General features: G+C 54.3%; 3 protein-coding genes across 3 annotated transcripts; 1 reads left to right on the plus strand and 2 right to left on the minus strand.

The window, feature by feature from the left end:
• Positions 1 to 1,522: 1,522 nt before the first annotated feature.
• On the plus strand, positions 1,523 to 11,793 carry MEX3A (mex-3 RNA binding family member A). The gene is made up of 2 exons (XM_006195800.3): positions 1,523 to 2,424; positions 6,037 to 11,793. The coding sequence occupies exons 1-2, from the start codon at positions 1,971 to 1,973 to the stop codon at positions 7,143 to 7,145; spliced, it is 1,563 nt and encodes a 520-aa protein (XP_006195862.3). The 5' UTR covers positions 1,523 to 1,970; the 3' UTR covers positions 7,146 to 11,793.
• An 843-nt stretch (positions 11,794 to 12,636) lies between these two features.
• On the minus strand, positions 12,637 to 19,080 carry RAB25 (RAB25, member RAS oncogene family). The gene is made up of 5 exons (XM_006174563.3): positions 18,793 to 19,080; positions 15,599 to 15,794; positions 14,116 to 14,309; positions 13,390 to 13,470; positions 12,637 to 12,999 (listed from the first exon to the last, which is right to left on the minus strand). Exons 1-5 carry the CDS (start codon positions 18,833 to 18,835, stop codon positions 12,872 to 12,874), a joined length of 642 nt encoding a protein of 213 aa, XP_006174625.2. The 5' UTR covers positions 18,836 to 19,080; the 3' UTR covers positions 12,637 to 12,871.
• A 1,152-nt stretch (positions 19,081 to 20,232) lies between these two features.
• LAMTOR2 (late endosomal/lysosomal adaptor, MAPK and MTOR activator 2) lies at positions 20,233 to 23,362 on the minus strand. Its single transcript, XM_006174564.2, has 4 exons — positions 23,091 to 23,362; positions 22,624 to 22,786; positions 20,674 to 20,763; positions 20,233 to 20,426 (listed from the first exon to the last, which is right to left on the minus strand). Exons 1-4 carry the CDS (start codon positions 23,156 to 23,158, stop codon positions 20,370 to 20,372), a joined length of 378 nt encoding a protein of 125 aa, XP_006174626.1. The 5' UTR covers positions 23,159 to 23,362; the 3' UTR covers positions 20,233 to 20,369.
• Between the last annotated feature and the right edge of the window lie 852 nt (positions 23,363 to 24,214).

Here is a 24,214-nt window from a genome sequence, read left to right on the forward strand (position 1 = left end):
GACTCTTTCCAAGAATCAATTTAGGGAAATGGGCGTCGCAGCTCAGCCCTCATGGCCTCACAGTGCCTGGTCTATGAGGTCATCTCCTCCATTCCCCAGCCTCCAAGCAGAACTTTACCTCACAAACTAGTTTAGATTTTTGGTTTCCAAGGCGCTCCAGAAAAGGACACCTTACCACTGTAGCTCACCCACCCATTCTTATAAAACTCTTTGGGGAAGTTCTTAAAAGTCTGACCTCAAGCCCTCAAGCTGCAATGCTATCCTTTCTCCTACTGGGAAAGACCCAGACATAAAAAGGATGACAAAAGAAATGCTTAAGATATGGGGTGAGGGGAGAAGAAAAGATTACATTACACTCCAACTTCCACAAACTTCCCTAAGAGTACCCAACTGTCCAGTTCATGCCTTCAAAACTGATTTTGGCTTTCACCAAATTTCCAGAGTCACAGGAGCTGAATTAATGGGTTTTCAGTGGGGGAGAGGTGGGTGAGGCAAAGTGGAATAATGGTGAAGGCTAAAGAAAAGATCACCCCGAGCTATATGTATGGCCCAGACCTGATCCAAGTCTGGGTCCCCATTCCATCCCGTCTCTCTTTCCTCCTTCCGTCGCACCCGAAGCTCGTAGCTCTCACCCGATACTCTTAAGTCACACCATTCCTTTAATGTGGAATGTCTCCCCACTCTCTGTCCCCCACTTCTCTCCTCTCCCTCCACCCCTTCATCCTCCTCATCTCTTCACTCCACAGCCCTCCCAGCTCCCCTCCAGTGATCAGAAGGATGTGAACTAACTCACCTCCCAGTCGGTGCCTCTCAGATCTCCAGAGACTGGGGGGCAGGAGGGGATGAGGGGGGATGGCTTGCCGCTTGGGGATGAAGGGACCCCGTCTTTTGCCATGGGGTCCCACCCTCCAATCCGGCACCCCATCCCGGCCCCCACAGCGCGCAGAGGCGAGTTCTCCCCGCATCGCGGCTGCGGCTTTGTCTGCTCTGCGGAGAACCTCTCCCCGCGGCCCGGAGCCGGGATCGACTCTGGGAGAGCGGGAGGGGGAGCGGAGAGCTGGGAGGGAGCGCGGCAGGGAGGGGGGAGAGGGGAGAGAGAGAAAGAGAAAGCCGCAGTGACCCAGCCGGGACCGCTCCCCGCCCTCTCGCCCTCATTACCATAAGAAAGAGGGACCAGAGGCTGGCCAGGATCGAGAGGGAGCCGGTCTTGGGAGAGGGGCACGCTCCATTAGCCTTTTTTCAACCCGTTCCTTTTCTGTATTCAGACTCCTCTCCCCGTGCCGACCTTTTGGAAAAATTAGGGACCTCGACTTCCATCCCACACACCGCTTTGCCTCCGGGTCGGGGGTAAAGACCGAAGGCACATCCTTATCTTTCTCGGGTCAAGGAATTTGTCCCTGAGCCCCCGAGGGCGGGAAACTACAACTCCCGGCATGCCCCGGGCGCCCCCGGCGCGCCCCCCTCCCGTCAGTTCCATGCTGCTCCATCCAGTTCATTTAAAACAAAAGAGTTTGAGCGCTGGAAGGGGCTGGGCTCTATTGGGGGCCACTGAGCGCCGCTCTTGGACTGGGGCTCGGTGCGGGAGCCTAAGGGGGGCGTCTGGACGGCGGGGTCTAGAGACTCCTGGGTCCGAGGCGGGAGGGGTGGGGGCAGAGATCCCGCAGCCCCCCGCCCCCCGTCACCCCGGAGAGGAGACGAGATCTGCTTTCTTGGCTTTGCTTCTCTTTCCCCCCACCCCCACCCCGGGGGCTGGGGCGAGGGGAGTCGGGTTACAGGGTGTTTGGGGAGGGGGGCTTAGGGGGAGGGTCTATCTTTCTATCTCGCTTTCTTCCCCCCTCCCCAGTTCTTTGTTCCCCCCTCCCCACACACCCCCCTCCTCTCCTCTCCCCTCCCCTCCTCTCTCCTCTTTTCCCTTCCACCACCTCTCTCTCTCTCTCCCTCTCCCTCTCTCCCCCAGCTTTTGTTTCGCCATGCCTAGTCTAGTGGTATCTGGAATAATGGAAAGAAATGGGGGCTTTGGAGAACTAGGATGTTTCGGGGGAAGCGCTAAGGACCGAGGGCTGCTGGAAGACGAGCGCGCCCTTCAGCTGGCTCTCGATCAACTCTGCCTCCTGGGTTTGGGGGAGCCCCCCGCCCCCACGGCGGGCGAGGACGGGGGAGGTGGGGGGGGCGGCGCCCCCGCGCAGCCGGCCGCCCCCCCGCAGCCGGCTCCGCCGCCGCCGCCCGCGGCGCCCCCGGCCGCCCCGACGGCGGCCCCCGCAGCGCAGACGCCCCAGCCCCCCACCGCCCCCAAAGGGGCCAGCGACGCCAAGCTCTGCGCTCTCTACAAAGAGGCCGAGCTGCGCCTGAAGGGCAGCAGCAACACCACCGAGTGTGTACCCGTGCCCACCTCCGAGCACGTGGCCGAGATCGTGGGCAGGCAAGGTAAGCGGGCGCCGGGACCGCGGAGAGGGACTGGAGTGGGGGGCACCCCATCCCTAGTACGGAAAGTTCATTTCCTCCCTCCTTGCGCGCCTCCGGCTCTGTCCCTTCCCCACAAAGGGGGACTCACCCCCTCCCCTGATTCCAACTGCCACAAAGTTCCTTGCTATCCCCTAGTTGGTACTGTTCTCCAGATCCTTCCTCCCCTAGGCTCTGCCCTTAGACAAAGAAATATCCTCTCTTGGAGAGAGGGAAAAGGGAGGGGGCTCGGTCTCCCAATCCGGGGAGGCTGTCCGGAGGGGGTGTCCACTCCTAGCCAGAAAAACTGGCGGAATGTGCAAAGAGTTACTCAGAAGCCCCTACTCTGGCATCTGCTAGTGGGTTGGGGAGGGGGCACCCCTGAGACCCCCAGCTGCCTAGAGTTACAGACTTTGGGGGAGACCTGGCCCGGGAAGCCAGACTGAGTATCTGTCTCTTTGTTGGGCTGACTGTAGGAATGGAAGGGGGTGTGGCTCATGGGAGGGTCCCAGCCTGGGGAAGAGGTGGGGAGGGGGGCTGCTGGGAGGAGGGAGTCCTGTGGTCACCCACACACCAAAGTTGAATGGTCTATGGGGTTTTGGAAGGGATGCTTCCAACGAAGTGCCACGTCCTGGTGTGGACCTCTCCTCCTCTCTCTCAGGCTTTTGTTCTGGGCTGGCCACCGTAAGGAGCCAGAGGCCTGAAGAGGGGTCTCTGGTAGTGAGAGAGTAGGTCAGGGCGGGAGGGGGCATGCGGCGGGGGGGGTGGTAAGAAATCTTCACCTGGAGATTTGGTGAAGGGCAAGTGTCTGGGTGTGTTGTTGGGGTGGGGGGTGGGTGCAGAATTAATCCAGTGTAGTATGTCTGATACCACACCCTCCTCTGCTCCAGCATCCCTGGGCGGGTGGGGGTGGGAATGTTGGTGAGGGTCCAGATTGAACAGACGGGATCTTGGGGACCCTTCCCTCTCCCAGTTTCCCAAAGGGGAGTGGGGGGAGGTGGGATTTGGAAATTGCAAGGGGGCTGGGCTGGGGAGATGTGGGGTGGGGGAGGAGCAGGGGAGGAGCTGTCCCACAGTGGGGAACAATAGAGGAGCTGCATTCCGGCTGGGAGTGAGAGAGGAGGCCGGCTGGAGGCAGGAGAAGAGGGGAGGCAAGTGGGGGTGGGGGGTGGGGGGCTGGTTTACTCCATATCCCACCTAGTCTATGGAGTGCTGGGGGTTGGGGGGATTTTTCAGGGAGATCCAGAATGGAGGAGGGGAAGAGGCCACTCCCCTGCATAGCCCTCATCCCCCTGGGGCACTCCATCTCTCGAGATTTTTGGTTTAAAAAGTTGATTTCCTCTTGTTGCCAGAAACTAGGGACCCAGAGCCCTGGAATTGGGTGGGGACACTGATATCTTTTCTTGGGTGTGGGGGTGGTCTTGGGAGGCCCCGGAATTTCATGGAGTCATTCTTTCCTCTTCTGCCTCCGCATCAGATGGGCCTGTCTCTCATAAAAGTAGGGGGATTTCTCCTATTCAGAGAAGATATGCCTCCCCCTCATTCCTTAAGTATAGGGAAGTCCTCTCTCTTATCTAACCTCCCTCCTCCTGCTGCAGTGTCAGTGCTCCTTTATTTGACCTCTAGGAAGGTGAAGCCAAGTGGGTCTTCTCTTCAAGAGATGCTTCTTCAGGGTTTTGAAACCCAGAACAAGGTCCACCACCACCAGTTCCACACCTCCAGGCCTCTAGCTTTTCTCCTTACTCTTAGGCCCAGCTCGTCCTTCTCACCCCAACTCCAATCCCCAAAGACACTTAGCTCTCGTGTAAGTTTATGGACCCAAAACTTAGAGCCAGAACCCAGGTGCCTACCAGATGCCACGTGAGTAGAAGTTGTAAGAGTGGGGGCTTCACTGTTCTTTAACCCTCCATGCCTCACAAATAGAACAATCATTTACTGACATTAAAGCAGTAAGGATGTAGGCCTGACAACAGGTAGGACTTCTCAACTGCCAAGAGGTCTGAAGACAAAAAGGGAGGAGCAAATTCTCCTTCCTGAGGTCTCCTGAAGGTGAGGAGAGCTGCCCCCAACCCGCTCTCCTCCCACATGCCAATCTGGTAGGGTTGGAGAAGAAGCCATCTGGAGTAGAGGAAGGAGAGGGGGAAAAAAACGGGCTCACCTTAGGCCTGTGATTTGAGGGTTGGGGCAGAGTTAGAAAACTAGGACCACTGGACGTTGGTTTTGGGGGGATAGGTAGTGTGGCAGGGGAGTGAGAAGGGGAATGGCGAGTGTGAATTTGAAGAGGGGTGTGAACGTGTCTATATGTGAATGGGAGCAAAAGTTGTGGGCGTGTATAGGAATGTGCTGCTTCTGTGCTGGGCGTGATGGGGATGGAAGAGTGGGGTGGATTAAAGGTTGAAACAGGGAATCCGTGTGTGAGAGAGGAGGGGTGTGTGAAAGTGTGCATTCACTTGCACCACAAGTATTGTTTAGAAAAAGGCACAGGGCCTCACGGCTCCTAGGTCTGTGTGCGTGTGCAAACTCACACACATGTAGTATGTGTGCTTTGAGAAAGCATGTGAGTCTCCGTAAGTGAGGGGCAGGGAGAGGGAAGTGGGGAAGGAGGAGAGAGCCTTGTCTGGTCATCTGTCGAGGTCTGCCACCTTTATACTGCTGTGTGGTCATCCCAGCCTCCTTCACTTTTCTTTCCCCTTCTCCCTCTTTGTCTCTCTTTGTCTCCCTCTCTTCTTTCTTTTCTTGCCTCTCTCTCCAACCTCCCAGATTTAACCCACTCCTTCAGAGCAGGAGTACGGGTCCAGAACACCTTCCCCCACCTTAATCAGCCCCCAGCCCATCTTGGCTCTCCTGCCTCCAGAGGGTAGGGTGGCAGGAATGTCCATGGAGTCAGGTGCTGTCCCTCACACGTCATTAGCCTCCTTTCCCTCTTGAAACTCTGATCCTGAGACCCTTCCCAGTCTCTCACAGTCCACCAGTTGCTGAAAACTTGCTATGAATTTGGAGCCTACTGGGAGACACTAGTGGGTGGAGGGCATGGAATCAGATGGCGACCAGTTGTCTCAGGTCTCAGAGTAGACCGGAGGACACTTTTAATGAATGGAGATCAACTGAGGAGTAGATTGTGGGTTGCTGAGCGCATTGGGGTTCTGAGGAAAGATCAAGGTCAGTAACAGACTGGAGATTACAATTGTGGGCCAGGGTAGGGTGGGGTGATTAAGTGGTTTGGGAGTTTTTAAGTAGCCAGAAATCAGTAGAGAAATTGAGGGAACAGCTCCTGGTTGGGGAAGAGTTAGTAAGTAGATTTGAGGTTAGAAGCTTGTCTGGGAGGGTCAGTGATTATTTCCGGATTTCAAAGAGTGCATGAATTTAAAGGTCCTGAATGGAATCCCAGGGAAAGTTGGGACATTTTGTAGTCTGTGGTTGCTAGAGACGTCTCTTGGATCTGAGATATGACGAATGGATTTTTCCAATCAGGGTGGATTGAGGGGCGGGGTTCAAAGGGTGAGGGGCTGGGTATCTGAGTAGGAACAGGAGCTTATGGGTCCCAGCACAAACCTTCTTGCCCTGTGAGTTTCTTTATCTCTCCCCTTCCCTACCTAGGCTGCAAGATTAAGGCTCTGAGGGCCAAGACCAACACCTACATCAAGACGCCAGTGCGAGGAGAAGAGCCAGTGTTCATGGTGACCGGGCGGCGGGAGGACGTGGCCACAGCCCGACGAGAAATCATCTCAGCAGCGGAACACTTCTCCATGATCCGCGCCTCCCGCAACAAGTCCGGCGCCGCCTTTGGCGTGGCGCCTGCTCTCCCTGGCCAAGTGACCATTCGTGTGCGGGTGCCCTACCGCGTGGTGGGGCTGGTGGTGGGCCCCAAGGGGGCAACCATCAAACGCATCCAGCAGCAGACCAACACGTACATTATCACGCCAAGCCGGGACCGCGACCCGGTGTTCGAGATCACCGGTGCCCCTGGCAACGTGGAGCGTGCGCGCGAAGAGATCGAGACGCACATCGCAGTGCGCACAGGCAAGATCCTCGAGTACAACAATGAAAACGACTTCCTGGCCGGGAGCCCCGACGCCGCGCTTGATAGCCGCTACTCCGAGGCCTGGCGGGTGCACCCTCCCGGCTGCAAGCCTCTTTCCACCTTCCGGCAGAACAGCCTGGGCTGCATCGGCGAGTGCGGAGTGGACTCTGGCTTCGAGGCCCCGCGCCTGGGCGAACAAGGCGGGGACTTCGGCTACGGCGGGTACCTATTTCCGGGCTACGGCGTGGGCAAGCAGGACGTGTACTACGGCGTGGCTGAGACTAGCCCCCCGCTCTGGGCGGGCCAGGAGAACGCCACGCCCACCTCGGTGCTTTTCTCCTCCGCCTCCTCCTCCTCCTCCTCTTCCGCCAAGGCCCGCGCAGGGCCTCCGGGAGCGCATCGCTCTCCTGCCACCTCCGCGGGGCCGGAGCTGGCGGGACTCCCAAGACGTCCGCCGGGAGAGCCTCTCCAGGGCTTCTCTAAACTTGGCGGGGGCGGCCTGCGGAGCCCCGGCGGCGGGCGTGATTGCATGGTGTGCTTCGAGAGTGAGGTGACTGCCGCACTCGTGCCCTGTGGACACAACCTGTTCTGCATGGAGTGTGCGGTACGCATCTGCGAGAGGACGGACCCCGAGTGTCCCGTCTGCCACATCACAGCCACGCAAGCCATCCGAATATTTTCCTAAGCCCCCTGCCCCATGCCTCCTGGGGCCACTCCCCCGGGGCCTTCCCGGAGCTGTTTTCCGATAGCTCCTTTTGGAAATCAGTAATTTGAGGGGCAAGGTGCTTAGAGATACTCGATCGCTGGGGAGGGGGAAGGGGAGGCGATGGTGGCTGGAGGGTGGGCCACTTTCAGAGCCTCTGGTCACCCTGTCCTAGAAAGGTTGGGAGGGGGCCAGGCCGGAAATTTTGCTAGAGTTACAACTCTGATACCTCAACACACCCTTCAATCTGGAAGCAGCTAAGAGAAACTTTTGTTTTGCCAGAGGTGGCCCCTAAGGCATCCTGACCCCCTCTCCACCTCCCCGTCTGTGTGTCACACTACCCCTTCCTCTGTGGAGGGGTGGCGAAAGGGAGAGGGAGAATTACCATCTGTATCTAGAGGTGCTCTTCCAATCCTCAAGCCCTCTGGTCCCGACCTCTGACCTCCTAACTTGACCCTTTAGATTCTCCACCACCATATCCTGTTTGGGAATCTGTTTCTGGGTTTCCAGCAGTATAAGGTGGTTGGGGCCCTTTGAGAAGTCAGAATAGATTTTGGGGGGAGGGGGGATGGAGAGGAAGCATGTCAATCAATAAAGGGCTCAGAACTCATCTGTCCCCACAAAGCTGGGCTAGAGGAATCTGGAGAGGGATGCTGTTTTCTGCCCTCTTCAGTTTCTCCCTCCACTCCCTCCTCATCATCTTTCTTCTCTTTGGGTTTTCCTTTCTCCTTTGCTCTTCCCCCCAGCTTTTCTCTTTGCTTCCCTTTGCTGGCTGTCACAATCAGCCCTGTCTTGCTCTTTCTCTTCGTTTCTCCCCCCTTCCTCCTACCCCTTCCAGCCCAGCTTTGGGGACACCATCCCCTTGGGGAGAAGTAGGGGGAGAACGTTTTGATGGCCCCCCCCCAATTCCTCTTCTGGCATCTGGAGGCCCTCTCCCTACTCCTCCAAAGAAACACCTCAAATTCTTGATGGAATGTATCCCCGTTCTCAGTGAAAATTTGAGGAGGGGACTAATACTGGGGAACATAAAGGGTCAAGCCTCCACCTTTATCATCTTTGGGCATTACGTTTAGGGAGCAGTTCTTGGGCTGGATTTTCTAGTGGAGGGAGGGGCAGAGCCAGGGTAGTGTGGCTGCTGCTTCAAGGAGCAGGAGAGGGCCTGCGGCAGTAAGAGAGGCTGCTGGAGGGAGGGGCCACTCCTCCGCTGCAGTGCCCCACTCCCTGCGCCCCTCTCTGGACCTGACCCTGACCCGAACCATTATTAGCAAGTTAATCATGAAGTCTTTGTCTCACTCATTGTGGTTGAGGAGAGAGGCCAGGGCTTCAGAGAGGGGTCAGTTCAGAGCCAAGCAGGATTGGGGTGCAGCACGGCCTGTTGTGAGAATCTTGTATTATTACAGGCCTTGCACCCCCTTTGCTGCTTCCCTATTGCTCACTTGGGGTGGCCACCAGCCTCCCACCCTCCTGGTTCCGCTGGCCGGGCCAGGAGAGGATGGGGGATGGGAGTCCCTCGGGGGTCCTAGGAGATTCTTGTATATAGTAGGGTGGGACTGTTCTAGGTGATCTCTGAGCACTTAAGCTTGGGAGTCCCATTCTTCCTGGATGGAGAGGGGGTGCAGGGATGGGGGTACAGAGGGGATTTCCTCCTCTCCTTCCTCCTGTTGTGAATTAACTCACCTCTCCTCAGCCTTCCCCTCCAAACCACCAGCCAGGGAGGGGAGCGGAAGGAGGTCACAGCCGGGAAAACTGGCCTGTGACAACTTCCCTCCTTCCCGCCAATGTGAGCCATCCTGAGATGTCTGTACAATAGAAACCAAACCAAATGGGCACCCCTCGGTCGCCGAGGCGGGGCGGGGAGGGGGGTGGGAAGATGGGATGTCTGTCTGTGGATCCCCCTCCCCCTCTCCACTCTACCCACAAAGGCAGAAGACTGTTACACTAGGGGGCTCAGAAAATTCAATCCCACTCTTACTGATTGAGCCAAACCTAGAAACAAACGCAAAACACACACAGCGAGAGACAAAACAGAGGAGAGAAAGAGAGCGTGAGAGGGAGCGAGATAGACGACCAACACAGAGGAGAGAAAACAAAAATAGCAAAAAAAAAAAAAAAAAGCAGTTCTTTATAATTTAATATTCTATTTTAATAAAGGCGTTTATTACCATATAAATGTAGCAAAGAACCTGGGCTAATATGAAAAAAAAAGACTTTTTATTAGGTAATTTATTATATGAAAAGGATATTTTATTTTATGATAAAGTGATCCTTAAAAAAAATAAAAAAACTTTAGAAGGTTTAGAATATATGTAGGGAGAGAAGAAAAAAATACATTTGTATTCAGAGTTAAATCTTAAAAAAGTGTTTTTAATATATGTTCGGGTTTACGTTCCTTTTTTCCCCCACTTTTTTTTGGGGAGGAATGTCATTTGCTTTTCAGGGGGAGCATCCTAGGATGGATGGTGGAGACGGGGGGGGCCAGGGGAACCTGGTCCCTCTGGGGCCCTGCTAGTAGATTGGATTTCACCCCCTGGGCTCCCCCTCCCCTCTACCCCTCCCCCTCAGGGGAGCCGGCAGAGCCAAACAAAGAAAGGGAATTAACAAGAAAAGGAAGAAGCAGGAGGACTGAGGACTGAGGATCCTGGGGTGTGCCCCCCTTCCCCTGCCCTGTCCCAGGGCGAGTGAGGAGGGGAAGTCCAGAACTGAGGCCTAGCTGGCCTATGGGAACCCTCAGAGAGGTATGAGATTTAAGAGAAATAGTTTTTGTTGTTTTTTTTTTAACCAAAAATGAGAGAGAGAGAAGAAAAAGAAAGAAACCGAGGGGTTTAAAAGAAAAGAATACTACAAAATAATAATTATTAATAATAATAATAATTCAAATTTATTTCATATAATCCTAGAGAAAAAAAGAAAGAATTACTAGTTACTTAGTAGATGATATTCAGATAGCTTAAAGTTTAGTAGCATTGAGGGCCCCTGGGTCCAGTAGAATGTATAAAAGTCGTAACGAAAAGGAAAATAGAGGAGGGAAGTGGCTGAGTCCACCCTGAGCCCCCCTATCTTCAGATACCGGGGTGGGAGCAGGTTGCTAGATATGGTTGGGAGCTTCCTTCCAGTCTGCTGGGGTTGATTCTGAGAATCCTTGGATTTTAAAGTTGTAGGACAAATAGCTGAGGGGCTTGGTTCCCAGGGTCTTTGAAAGGATGGACCTTGATCTTTTCAGCCAGAGTGGGGCTGGGCTAGGAGCAGCAGAGGAGGGAGAGCACAATCGCCTGACCATCCCGGCCTTCCCTCTGTTGGGCCGCCCTTACTCTTAAGTGATGTGTCCTCTTGGGGCTCTGGGAGGACGGAGACTGCCCAGCTCCAACCCTCCTGAGCTAGCTTCTCCCAGGCCTAACTGAGGAAGTCCTTGAAATGTAACCTCAATCCACTCCACTGCTGATTGATTGGGTCTTTCCACCTGCAGACACACACACACACACACACACACACACACACACACACACACACACACACACACACCTTACTTTCTCACAGCTTCAGTGGGACTGAGGAGGGTCTTTCCACCCGCAGACACACACACACACACACCCCTTACTTTCTCACAGCTTCAGTGGGACTGAGGAGGGTCTGTCCCCCGTCCCTCTTCCCACCCAGTATCCCACTTAGCTTCTGACCTCCATGGCAGCAGTTGGAGTCACCATCTCAGTTCTCAGTTCTCCTTTAAAGCTGCCCGTGCTTTACATGTTTGCAGAGTGCATTATTGTCTCATAGAAGTTAGATTCCAAGAAGGATTTCCCACCCACTGGGGTAGAGTGGAGACATTGTCCTTGAAGGCCTGGGAGAACAGCCCCCAAGGGTACAAAGGCAGGGGGAGGGGACTTTGGGTGACCGTGACCCTAACCCTCTATTCCTCCATCTGTTAAGTGTTCAGGTTGGGGTCTTCCACTGTGTCCTGGCCCCTGGGCACCTCACTCTCCTCATAGAAAACAGGGGAGTCTGGCTTTTGCTTGTGAGAAATCAACTCATTTTTTTTTAAGCACTTGCCTTCTACCAACCCCAGCTTGCAATCAGGTCAGGCCCCTTCCTCCTAGCCAAGGGAGTGTGGAGGCCCCTGGGCTCCTGTTGGCCAGAAGAGCCTGCTCCATTTGACACCAATGACTGTCATGCCCCTCCCTGGCCCTAGAACCCAAACACATCTCCCTCTCCCCAATTTACTCTTCTCACCCCACCTAGGGACAGGTTTCCCCCTGCTCTTTTTGTCCTAGAAACCCCGCTAGTTTGGGGAGGTAGCGTCTGGGTTGGGGAGGGCTTCCCCTTACCCACTCGAGGGTGCGGGTGGGGTCGGGTGGGTGGGGGGAGACAGCCCTGGGGCAGGGGGGATGGTCTCTCCACTGTAGAAAGTAGAGTAGGATTGTGGTCAGACTTAATTTGAGGCATCTAGTGAAGACACGTACAAATCCACCAAGGAGAAACATTTCAAAAGCAAAATAAAGGCGGGAAACAAAATGAACCCATGAATAATCAAGTCAAAGTGATGTTGCACAAAATGCAGAGAAACCAAGAAGGGGGAGGGTTAATGTATTAAATGTGCTATTAAGAACTTAATTTTATTAAAAGTATTATTACTTAAGGCTCTGGCTTCTTTCTCTGCATGTGAGTCTGAACACCTTGGGGTGAGTGGGGTTTTCTGTGGTGTAATTCTGGGTAACCCTGCTCACCTTGCGGGAAGTGGATGGCTCCTGTCTGCTCTCCACAGCTCCCTACTCCAAGTCTCCAAGTGCTCAGTCCTCTTTTCTCCCCATTTACTACCTTCCATTCCTCGGGTGTGCAGTCAGACCCCCTTCCACCCTGTCCTACAGAACAAGGCAAGGCAGGGTGACCTGGACCCTGCCTGGATAACCAGCTCCTGGGCTCTATGGAGAAGGGGAAGAGAGCTGAGAGACAGACCCTCCCCACTCATCCCCACCAGGTTCAACCCATCCCTACACACCACACCCCCTCTTCTTCAGGGTCAGGCAGAGGGATGGAAGACTTGGACCTTCCACCTCCCAGGCTTAAAACCCCCTTCCCCAGCACATACAGACAGGGCTGGCCCTGACTTCCCCTTCTCTGTAACATCTCCCCCTGCCTCCTCCCCTCACCCCTGGCATTGGAGTGACCTCAGTTCTTGGCACCGGGGCCCTGGGCACCAGATGGTGCCCGCCGATGATTTCCTTTGTCTCGCCTTCCAGATACCCCCTCTCCACCATGCTGCCCTCCCTCCCCCACCTGCCCTGGGGGTTGGCAGAGGGAAGGGCAGGCACCTCCCACCCCCTTGGCACTGTCCCCAGACCACAGGACTCCAGAGGCAGCTGGCCCTGAGGGGGGCAGTAGGTCTGGTGGGGAGGATGGAGGGAGGGGGAGGGGGAACAGGGACTCAGAGGACAGGCCAGAGATGAAGAGGAGGCACCGGGAAGCAGCAGGATAGCCAGGCATTGATACAAAACACAGCTTTATTTGAGGGCTCTAGTCTGTGAGGAGGTAAACAGATAATAAGAGATATGTGGGTCGGGGGCATGAAGACCCTAGAGCTCTGCGGGGCTGTGAACAGCGAACCAGCCACTCTGACATCTGGAACCACAGGGCAGGGAAAGCTTCTGGAGCTGGGGGTGGCTGAGGTGGGGGGCGCGCCAGAAAGCTAGTGGGGACAGGGTCAGCGCTAGCTAAGGTTAGAGGCTGATGCAACAGGCCCTCTTCTCACCAGGGCCCAGCTCCTGCCCAGCCTGGGCACTGCCCAGAGTGACGGCACTGGTCCGGCTGCTGTTCTGGCTCTGCTTGGACACCTTTGCGAAGATCTCTGAGATGGCAGAGGGCAGTGATCGGGTCAGAGGAAGATTTAGAGCCCACCCTCCCCATACTCACACTGCAGCCCCTTTCCACCCCTTTCCGATCATGGGGGGTTTTGCTGGAAGGAAGAGGAGTTTGGGTACCTGGTTCCCTGTTACTTACCTAGGTGGAGAAAAACTAAGACTCAGCTCCCTGGGAAGTGTGGCCTTCTGGTTCCTTCCCTAAGCCCCACGCTGAGGGGGTGGGGCACACACTAGGGAGGCTCTGAGGAGCCTGGGGCCCACGGAGGGGCTGAGGAATCAGCTAGAGTGGGCGAGGGCTGGGTGTCTGCATTCCTACCACTGCCCACAGAAGTCTCAGGGGTGGACTAGGGGCGCTGAATGGAGGCAGGGGCTCTGACCTTTGAGGACGGTCTCAAATGCCAGCTCAACATTGGTGGAATCCAGGGCTGAGGTCTCCAGGAATAGCAGCCCATTGTTTTCTGACAGGAAAGGAAGCACGCCATCAGTTGTGGGGGCACAGGCAATAATAATAATATTTACTTCATGTTTACGATGTGCATTTGCTATGTGCTAAACCCTTGGCATGTGTAGCTCATTTAATCCTTAAAACAACCTGTGAGGTAGGTTTGAATACTATCACTTTCTTATAGAAGAGGAAATTGAAGCCTAGAAAGAGAGAATGAATTAAGAACTTGCTTGGTGTCCCACATCTAGTCACTGGCTGAGAGATGTGAGGCTGGGCTCTGGGAACCACTATATCCTACTGCTTCTAAACCCCAGAAGACTCTTGGGGAAAGTGTGACTAGAGATGGTCAAGGGGAGTTCACCTGCTACACTTAGGATCTCTGAGCATTGCAAGGTGGGCTGTCTTAAAACCAACTATGAACAATTGCCCAGAAAGACAACCTCAGGGCAGATGGTGGGACAAAATGAGGGACACAGGGTCACAGAGGGGAAGGGCTAAGAGACTCTGAGTGGAAGGTATGGAGGGAGGAGACCCTTTGGAGGAAGTCCAAGCCGGGGCCCTAGGAGGAGAGCAGTGCCCAGCAGGGCCTGGGGAGGCGGGAGCTCGGATTGCATTGGTGGGGTTGGAGGCGTCAGACTGGGTTGTGGTGGGCTCTCACCAGCGAACATGCGGGCCTCATCAGTGGGCACCTCCCGGGCCTGGCTGAGGTCACTCTTGTTACCCACGAGCATGACAACGATAGTGGCCTCGGCGTGGTCGTAGAGCTCCTTCAGCCAGCGCTCTACCACGGCGTAGGTCTGGTGCTTGGTTAGGTCAAACACCAGTAGGGCCCCCACCGCACCACGATAGTACCTGGGTTGGGGTAGAAGGGTGAACAGAGGCAAGGTCAGGGCCATCCGGCCCAACCTCAGAGCAGAGTCCTCTAGCCAAAAGCCAGAGATGAGTACCAGAGATGGGGAAATATGAAAACTGGGGTCCAGAGACCCAGAGCACAAAGGGCAGTCCAAAGTCCCATGTCCAGTGCTGAGCGCCCTCCTGGGATACTGGTCTTGGAGCCTCCGAAGACTCACCTCCCTTCTCCAAAATCACTGGCTCGCTCCTCCTGCCTAGCCTCTCTGCTTCCTTATGTCTTGTTCTGATCTTAGCCCCTGCTATCCACCAGTGCGTACCTGGGCTCTGGTCAAGTCGGCCACCTGGATGCCATGCCTCCAAGACCTTCCTCACACAGCTCCTTGACCCACAGTGCCTACTTCTTTCTCGTGGCCATCTTTCTAGGACCAGCTAAATGCCTCCCAGAGCAGCAGTTTCTGACTTGATCATCTGAGGCATCCTAGCAAGCCTCCAGCCTCACTCTTGGAGTTAGATGGAGCTTCTTCAGACTGGTGGTATCTAATTGTTCCCATTTTATTGTTGAGCCAACTGAGGCTCATAAGAGTCAGGTGACCAGTCCAAGAGTGACGAGTATGTATAAACAAAGCACCTGACTCCTGCTTCCTGTCCCCTGGCAGGTGCTGTTGCCCACCACACACACACAGACCACATTTGGCCTGACACTGACTGGGAGACACTCTGTGTCTGGTGTCAGGAGGCTGCTTCCTCTGTGTCCTCTGAGTCTGTAAAATGCAGCTGAAGGCATGGTCCAGCCCTTCACCCTGTGGTTAGACAGTTAAGGTTGCCAAGTGCAAAGCACTGTGCACAAGTGAGGGAGATCTCTCGATCCCAGAACCTGCCCCCATCCCAGCTCCACCCTGATTTCACCTGCTTGAATCTCAAACTTCTTGTATTTAAAGAGGGATTACTGTAGCCCCTTATTCTTGTGGTACTTTAAGGATTACACAAAATGCCCAATGCAAGGTGCCTTGTACCTTCCTGGGCACATAGCAAAGACATGAGTAAGTGGTGGCAATGACTCATTTTTAGTTCCAGCAGTCGATATCTCTACATCCTGTCTCAGGTTGTTTTGTAGTGATGGTACTTGTGTCTCCTCACCTGGGCCATGGCGTCCCGCAATCCTGTTCAAGGAGCACACCCCTGAGTGTCCTCGCCTCTTCCTCCTCCTCCCCACCCTCCTCTCCTCCAGAGCTATGCCCTGACTTTCCCAGCACCCTCGAACCCCAGCAGTCCCCCAGCCCTGGGCTCACGCCGAGGTGATGGCTCGGTACCGCTCCAAGCCAGCCGTGTCCCAGATCTGAGCCTTGACAGCGGCGGTGCCCAGCATGACAGTGCGGGTGGAGAACTCAACCCCGATGGTGGTGCGGCTGTCGTGGCTGAATTCATTGCGAGTGAATCGGGATAGCAGATTGGTCTTCCCCACGCCAGACTCACCGATCAGCACCACTGAAGGAGTGGAAAGATAAAGGCTGAGCTTGGAGCAGAGCAGCTCCAAGCCAGGCGGAGCTTGGAGGTTCTGCCTATCAGAAAGGGGGAGCTGAGCTCAGAAAACTGAGGAAGGAGCCAGGTCTCCTGGCAGAGACTAGAGTCTGTCTGCAACTCTACATGATGCTTCCATCCCGGGGCAGAAAGGATGAGATTCTGAAATGGGTGAAGGACTTTAAGGCTTCTGAGTCAGCCTGCATATCTGGTGATGGAGTCACGTCTGTGGGCTGCTTGTGGGTCTTGGTGTTCAGAGGTTGTGAGGTTAGCAGGGTGTGTACATGTGAATGACGAGGGTAGGGGGTCTTGGGGGAGGGTCACATCTCTGGGTCAGGGAGTATGAGAACGTTGTGCGTGTCTCTATGTATATGAGCTGGTAGGACAAGTAGGAGGTTTGTGCATGGGGAGCAGAGGTGTGACTAGAAGTGTGAGTGAGGAGAAAGTTTGGCAGGTGACACATCTGTGGGTGGGGGGAAGATGTGGAGGTGTGTGCAAGAAGTTAGGATCCACTTGTCCCCAGGAAGGGACAGCCTTGCATGGTTAAGACCATGGGACTGGGTGTGGGACCAGCTGTGTGTGTCCTTTAGCAAGTTATTTATCCTCTCAGACCTTCTTTTTCTCATGAAAAAATGGGAAGAACAACAGCACCTGTCTTATGGGTTACTGCAAGAGGTAAAGGAGATATTGCCCAGGATACAGTGAGTGTGCAAAACTGTGACTGTCATTACTGTTGTTGGTAGGCCAGTGCTTTTACCTTCAGGTTTTTCAGGGACAAGGATTCACCGGAGGGGCTATGAAGACCCTTTGGGCTGGAGGGCAGCGTCCAGGGCCCAGTCTTACCCACCGTGGGTGAGCTGGGGGCAGGGGTTAAAATGTGGGGCTGACATAAGCACAACTCACAGTCCAACTGGCCCCAAGCTGAACATCCAGGATTAGAGGTGGCCACCCAGGGTGGCTCTGGAGAGGCAGGCTGGCACCCCAGGACTGGGAGCCACATGTTCTGGGCTCTGGTCCCCACTCAGCCTCTGCCTAGTTATGCAACTCTGAATAAGTGGCTCACCTTTTCTGGGTCTCAGTTTCCTTGTTTATAAAATCTACAAAGGCATCCTAACTTTAAAAATTCCTTATTTGTATAAGGCAGGAAAGAGCTGGGAGCAATATGGGTGTGTGTACGTAAGAGGATGTGTGTATGTGTGTATGTGTGTGTGTATGTGTGTGTGTTCCTGCCTCTCCCCTACTGGGAACTTCATCCCCATCTCATCCCTCCCAGTGGGTGGGCCCTGAGCACTCCCCTCAGGCCCCAAACGGGCTCAGGACAAGGGTTTTAGAGTCAGACAGATTTGGGTTTCAGTAATGACTTTATGATCTTTTGAAAGCTACTTGCTCTGTCTCTCATCCTCATCTATGAAATGGAGATACTAATGGTTAAAGTTTTTTGAGTCCTACTATGTGCCAGGCATCATCTTAGGCTTTCCACATATTAACTCATTTGATCCTCACAATGATGCCATGAGGGAGGTACCATTACTAGTATCATCCCATTTTAACAGGGGAGTTAAGTGACTTGCACAAGATAACACAGCTAGTGTGGTAAACACAAGATGTGCTGCCCAGATGCACCTTTCAGGAAGGGAGTGCAGTCAGCACACAGCCTCCCGCCGTCAGCTCCTTCAGCATCTCCCTCTGATGCAGAGAGCAGCCTCACCTGTGGTCATAGCTTTCCTGGGTAGCCTGCGTCCAGTGCCCGAGCAAGGAGAGGGTAACCCAAAGCTCCCCACCCTTGGCCAAGGCTTTGCAATGTGACTTCTCCCGCTGCCCAATCCTTCATCCTCCCTCTTTCTTTCACTGCTGCTGACCCACAGTAAACATCTTCCATCTCAAACTTCTCAGTGTCTGCTTCTAGGGACCCCAACCTGCAATAACTAGTAAGTGGCAGGGCTGAGATCTGAACTCAGACTGGCTCCTGACTCTCAGGCTTTCAAAATGAAGGATAAAATTTGGGGGGTTGTTATGGTGATTAATGAACTAGTGGCTGGCACATAGCCCGGGCTCAATAAACAGTAGTTACTGCAAGTAGTATTGCCCTATAGTACCCTTACCCTATCTCTGGTTCCTGGGAAAGATTCCGGGAATACAGGTTCCCTAAGCCCTGGTTGGCTGAGAGTCCCAGCTCAAGTGAGGCAGGGTTGAGGCTGGGAGGGGCAGTGAGGTGGGGTGGCTGGACAGGGAATCGGAGCGCTACCAGTCCACCCTGCCCTGGAGGAGGTGTGGAGGTGGGGTGGGGTGGGGTGGGGTTGGGGGGTAGGGGGTGGGGAACACTAGACTGGCCAAACACAGGGGCAACATAAAGGAGCAGGAAAGATACATGCACACTTCCAGCCAAATTGTACCCAGTTCCTGGTATTTGGGCCCAAAGGGTCTGTCAAGGGACAGACAGACAAGGCCATGGTCCTCCAGATTCTGTTAGACCCCGCTTCCAATTCATTACATCTTCCCTATGTCTTCATCCAGCCCTATGATGGGATAGATCTCTCCTATCTCTCCTTTCCTGTACAGCTGCCCAGAAAGATGGCTTTCTTCCCCTTCAGTCTGCTGGTTTCTCCTTCTTCTCAGGAGGGAGTCCTCTCTGAAGCCTGACCTCCATCTCTTGTGCTGCAGTGGCTGACTAGTCCTAGGGGTTTCGGCTGTCATTAGGAACGGGACGGAGGAGACTAATTCGGCATTATTAAGGAGAGATCAAACTACTTACAGCACCAGAGCATTCTGGCAGCTCCGAGACATTTGCTCCAGTAAACAGACCCTCCCCTACTCCCTGCAGCTTTCTTTCTTATCAGAAGGAATGATGAGCCCTGGGAGGGGGTCCTGCTGAGTGGTAAAAAAAAAACAGGAGGGGGCCCTCTGGCTCTCTTGGTCTCCTGGGTCTCTCTCAGGGTTTCCTTTTTCTTTATAGACCCCAACTCACCCTTGAAGACAAAGTTATAATCTTCCTCGTTTCTGTTTCCCATCTTGGCTCCTCATGGAGGCCACAAGTGTCTTCGAGGGCAGAGGTGACAGGTCTATGCGTTGGCTCAATGCCCTCAGCCCTCGGTTCTCAAGAGACCTGGATCCACCCTTCCTCTCACTGAAGGTAGAGACTTCTGCAGCCGGAGGGATTGAGGGCCGATTTAAGGCTAGACAGGGCCTAGGGAGGCTCAGCCCTAGCAGGTGTCGGTGCCGTGAGGGAACAGAGAGGACGGAAGCTGTGAACAGGAAGCGAAACGACTGGAGACCTGAGGCCCGGGTGGGTGGAGAGACGATGACGTCAGACAGGTTAGACAGGTTGGGTGTCTGCTCTCAGCCTGCACTCCCACAAGCAGGTGAGCAGGCTCAACGGAGTGACAATGGGAGTAGCCGGAACTGGGACAGTCCCTTCAGAGAGCCAGCTGAGGACTGAATGCACATTGCTAGGCTCCTGGGACCTGTGGCCATGGGGGACCCAGCCACCAGTGAGAAATAGTCCCTCAGGGAGCAAGAAAAGTTCTTGGCCTCCTGCTTTCCTCAGAGCCTGGGTTGAGGGGTAACAGGGGCACCAGAGGCAGGGCTGGTGGGGGCAGGGGCTGGGATCACCCGGATGCAGTGCAGAGCTCTGGGAGTTGCATCTTGGATACAGCAACTTCGGCCCCTCCCTGACACCCCAGGGCCTGGGATGGGTAGTTTCTCACCCTGGGTGGAGCTGAACTTGCAACCTACCTGCTTCCCTGGGATGGGTCCCTTTTTATGTACAGCACTGGGAAAGGGGCTGGTAGCTCCCTGTCCAGCCTTGCTCTAAGGACACTGGATAGGGGGAGACCTGGGGCAGAAACAGCAGACAGGATGAGGGGTCTGAGTGTGGGGGCAGGGCTTCCAGTTTTCCTCTACTCCCTCCCCAGGACCCAAGGCTTCAGAGCAAAGCCATCCTGTCTGCAAAGGGCTTCCTGATCTGGAGTGTCTGTGTAAGCATGTGAATGCTTGGAGAAGAACAAAGAGGTAGCCCTTGTAGGCAGTTGCGGGCACCCTCCCAACCCCAAGAGTAGAAAAGTCACCCCCACTCCACCCCTCAGGTCAGGACTGAAGGGCATTAAATTCCCAGGGCCCTGTTTTCTCTTTGTCCAACATGACCTCTCCCAACTCCTTGTTCCTCTGAGTTCACTCCCAAGGTTTTGCCAACCAGGTGGGTAAGATTCTTCTCTGAGTGGCCAGGTGAGGTCACACCACCGGAGAGGCCAAGGGAGATGAGGCACCACTGCCGAAAACCATCTGGTGGTTGGCGGTCACGGTGAAGGAGTGAGTGGAAAGCCATCCTTGCAGAACAAAACAGCCTACAGCAATCCCTGCCCCTTCTTATCTCCTCTGACTCCTCCCATCTAAGAAAGTAGGCAAGACACAGACAGAAGTTGAAGTTTATTCGTGGGAAAAACAAAGTTCCACCCTCCCCCCACAGTCCAGGTAGGTTTCCTCAGGGGGCCCTGCCCCTTCAAATAGTCATCTGTCTTTTCTGACCCCTGCTTCCACCAATGCCCATTACGATGCCGCTACTTGGGTGAGAGGCTCCTCCAGGTACTGCACCAAGGCCTGGGCCTGTGAGAAAGGGAGTAGAAATCAGTCCCACACAAGAATTGCCACTAGAGGGATCTTAAACTCAGGTCTACTCCTAATGCTCAGCCCCCAGCCCCTAGCCCCCACCTCCTCCCGGGAGTTAGCCCACATTAGGCACAGACTGGGTGACATGAGAAAGACTCAAGGAAGGTGGTGGGGATGGAAGTGGACACAGTGATGGAGCATGAAGGCTGGGCCCAGTGTTGTACAGGGATGGGCACATACACACCTTGGCTTTGAGCATTCCGAAGCCAACAGTCTCCTTGGCATACATACACAGTAGAAGATTGGCCACTCGAGTGATGGCTACACGGCCCTCCTGGTAGGGGTAAGTATCATGAGATGTGATGTTCTGCTTGCACCTTTAGCCCCCTTCGTCACCAAGGGCTCCTCCAGAAAGACTGTATATGCCTTCCAAGCCCTGGGCACAGTAGGAGCTTCAGCTGGGGGACTTTGGCTATAGCCCTGCATGTGGGGTCCTGAGTCCATTCCAGCCTCAGCAGAGCCACCTGCTAACCAAGTTACACTGGGAAACCCAATCTCCCAGAAACTCAGTTTCTCTTTCTATAATCCCTACCTTACTCCAGCTGGTGCTTATACACAGGAAGGAGTTTGGCATCTGCAAAGGGCTGCCAAATGGGTGAGGTTATTATAACGGGTTCACCCCAAAGACACTGTAAGAAGACAGCAGTAACCCATCTTATAGTTCTCTTCATTTCCCAAGGGAATGTTTTTCAAACTGCAGGCTTGGCCCCAGGGTTAACTGACTCCAGATCAATCAAGGTTGATCAGCATTAAAAGAAAAAGAAGAGAAATGAAGTGTAGTGTATGTAGTAAGGGAAGCACTATTTCATGAAATGTCTGTTTTGGTGGGTGTATATGTGTACTGGACTCTGACATAAAATATATTTCTTATAGCTGGGTTGTGGCCAAAACATTTGAAAGCTATTGCCCTATAGCATCAGCTCTAGGCTAGGCACTCTAGGAATCATCAGTTAGGAGTCCTCAGTTGAACCAGCATGCTTGGTTAAGGAGGGCCTGAGGAAGAGGTAGGTGACTAAGTTAACAGCAGAAATCCTTCCTGAAGAGTTCACTCTTGGGGCCTTTTCAATTTGGCTTAGCAAATTTTCACTAAGTATCTAGTGTGTGCTAGGAACCACGTGCTGCACTCCCTGCCTCTCCCTCCTCAGCCACTAACCTCCCCCATCCTCCTTCTACTCCAGCCACTTCAACCTTGTTAATCCTTGACCTGGCATCATTCTGCCTCGGGGCCTCTGCATTTACTGTCCTCTCTGTCAGAAACGTTCTTGACCCAGAGAGCCACATGGCTTGCCAATTTCCTTTAGATCTTTGATGAGATGTCACCTTTTCGGTGAGATTGTCCCCAACACATGCATCTTCTGTCTTACTTCCTTGCTTTTTCTCCACATTTTCAATACCCAACATACTACTTTTTAAACTTACATACTTCTGTTACAAAACATATTTACTAACTTATTAAACAAACATACCTATTTTACTTATTTTAAGGCATATCTTAAGACTGTAAGCTTCATTAGGGCTGCAGCTTTTGTCTGTCCTGTTTGCTACTTTTCCCCCAGTCCTGAGAACACTGCAGCGACCTAAAAATTTGTCGACTGAACAGATAAAAAGGTGAATGAGACAGCTTCTGTTTCCAAGAAGTTCACAGTTTAATGGCCACTTCCCCTTTCTGGACTTCATCTCCTTTCTCTGTAAACAGAAGGGGTTGGACGAGGGTCTGGAGACGGCCATGCTCCTGTCTGTGAATCTCAGCTGACAACACTTTTGTCTGGATATCACTCTACAGTGTCTCTTACATTCAATCACAACAATTCTGTGCATGGTGTGGTGGTGGGGTTATCGTTTTCACCTTGGAGATGTGGTAAGAAAGCTCAGAGGTTAAAGTGACTTACCCAAGGTTCCACAAATGATATGTGGCTGGCTGAGACCAGAATCCCAGTCAGACCTCGAGTCCATAACTCCTTCCTCACCACCACTTGATGCATAGGGTCCTGCCTATTATAAATGCTGCTGCAGACCAACTCTTAGCAATTGTACAAAGATCCTGTCCCTGCCCCTCCAACCGTCCAGGATTAGGTCCAGGTCGCCCCCTGGGGACCCCCTTAGGGGACAGAGGAAGTGGCTCCCCTCTCCATACCATGCAGTCCATGAGGATGAATTTGAGATTGTCTTCATTAAACGCTTGGTTCCCATTCCGGTCGTAGGCCGCCCAGATGTTACTGGCAATGGCCGCCGTGACCCGGGCGTCCGTATCTCCATAACCAGAGTAGGCCAGCAGAGATCCCTCGTTATTCAGCAGCCTGGCGAAGAATCGGGAGGGATATCATCGTGCTTAGGAAGGGGAGTGATACGCATGGGTTCCCATCCCAACTCCCGTCACTGGCGCTTCTAGGAAGCAAGGGTCTGAGGGTGTCCTGGAACATGCCCTGAGCACCCGGCACGTCAGTTTCCCTTTTCGAGAGGGGCCCTACCGGCCGGTTCCCCCTAGTTGCTGCCCCCTCAGCCACCTCCTCCCTTCCCAGAGAGCCTTCCCACCCCTCCCTCGGAGAGTGGCGCGCTGCCCCACTCCAGTGCTCGCCGCTCGGGTCCTCGGTCCGCACTCACAGGGTGCTCTGGACACCTCCAGTGTTGGCTTGGCTTAGCACCTGGGTCAAAGCCTTGGGACGCAGCATGCCTGCGGCTCCTAACCCTGGGCTTTTGCACCCAGATCCCCGAGTTTCTACTGCCGGCCTCTGCCCGCCGCTTCCCGTAGTTCAGCTGCAATGCTTCTGAACGCCCTGGGAGTTGTAGTTTCCCGGCCTGGCTTTGGGGTTCTGACTCAACCCCGCCCCACCGCGGTGGGGCGCTGGGAGTTGTAGTTCTTTGAAGCCTCGCAAGGCACCCTGGGAGTTATAGTCGGCTTTTCCAGAGAAACCACGCGGTTATGGGGGAAAAGAGCGGGAGTAAAAGGACAGTGGCAGTACTAGGACATTTAACCCCCTCGGGCAGAGAAAGGTCATATCCGCTTGACGACCCACGATTCAGTAATTAAAATAAAACCCCTATATTTGTCGGGCACACATCTGGTTACTTTTCAAAGCAATTTTACACATAATGCACAATTCTGTGAGATGAGGTGAATACTACTGAGGCAACTAAGGCTCAGAAAGGCCATGCAGGGAAAATCCAGGTCTCTGGGGCTGTACTTAATAGACTTAACGCAGGCCACTACTCTCAAGTGAATAAAGTCAATCCTAGGATTTAGACGGACAGACATCCAGAAGTGGGAAAATTTAACCTTCAAGTCGGGAAGAGGCCTCAGGCCTGGAAAGGATTTGGGGTTCCCGAGAAAGACCAGTTATCACAGGCAACGGAGATAAAGCGGCGGCACAGAAAGTCCTTTGTCCCGGAGCGGGAGTTACCCGCGAAAGGGGCGGGGGCAGCTTTGGGCCCAGGGGGACACATCAGCTCGGCTCGGGCGGGTTACGACGGGCGGTGGGCTCTCACGGGGAGCTAGCCCCCGCCCCTGCAGTGATGGACACGCTCCGCCCCCGCCCCGAGCCCTTCCGGGGGCTCCAGCCCCGCAAAGCCCTGTCCAGGCTGCGAGACCCCGGGATCGGCCCTGGGCGGACCCCGCTGCAGTGGTCCCCCCAGTCCGCCCGGGGCGCTGTGGCTGCGACAGGTCCGGAGGGGGCGGCGAAGCCTTGGGGAGGGGAGGAGAGAGGGGAGTGTTGGAGGCGCCGGAGCCG

This window comes from Camelus ferus, chromosome 21 (genome assembly GCF_009834535.1).
Source record: "Camelus ferus isolate YT-003-E chromosome 21, BCGSAC_Cfer_1.0, whole genome shotgun sequence".
NCBI classification, from domain to species: Eukaryota; Metazoa; Chordata; class Mammalia; order Artiodactyla; family Camelidae; genus Camelus; species Camelus ferus.

Bases quoted from the DNA above. Each gene is read 5' to 3' on its own strand.
- MEX3A (XM_006195800.3), top strand. From the start codon at position 1,971: ATGCCTAGTCTAGTGGTATCTGGAATAATGGAAAGAAATGGGGGCTTT. The intron at 2,425-6,036 runs GTAAGCGGGCGC...TTCCCTACCTAG, and splicing joins CGAGATCGTGGGCAGGCAAG to GCTGCAAGATTAAGGCTCTG.
- RAB25 (XM_006174563.3), bottom strand. From the start codon at position 18,835: ATGGGAAACAGAAACGAGGAAGATTATAACTTTGTCTTCAAGG. The intron at 15,795-18,792 runs GTGAGTTGGGGT...CCACTCCTTCAG, and splicing joins TTATAACTTTGTCTTCAAGG to TGGTGCTGATCGGTGAGTCT. The intron at 13,000-13,389 runs GTCAGAGCCCCT...CTGCCATCTCAG, and splicing joins ATTTGAGACCGTCCTCAAAG to AGATCTTCGCAAAGGTGTCC.
- LAMTOR2 (XM_006174564.2), bottom strand. From the start codon at position 23,158: ATGCTGCGTCCCAAGGCTTTGACCCAGGTGCTAAGCCAAGCCAACACT. The intron at 22,787-23,090 runs GTGAGTGCGGAC...ATTCTTCGCCAG, and splicing joins GGAGGTGTCCAGAGCACCCT to GCTGCTGAATAACGAGGGAT. The intron at 20,427-20,673 runs GTGTGTATGTGC...CCTTTCTCACAG, and splicing joins TCGGAATGCTCAAAGCCAAG to GCCCAGGCCTTGGTGCAGTA.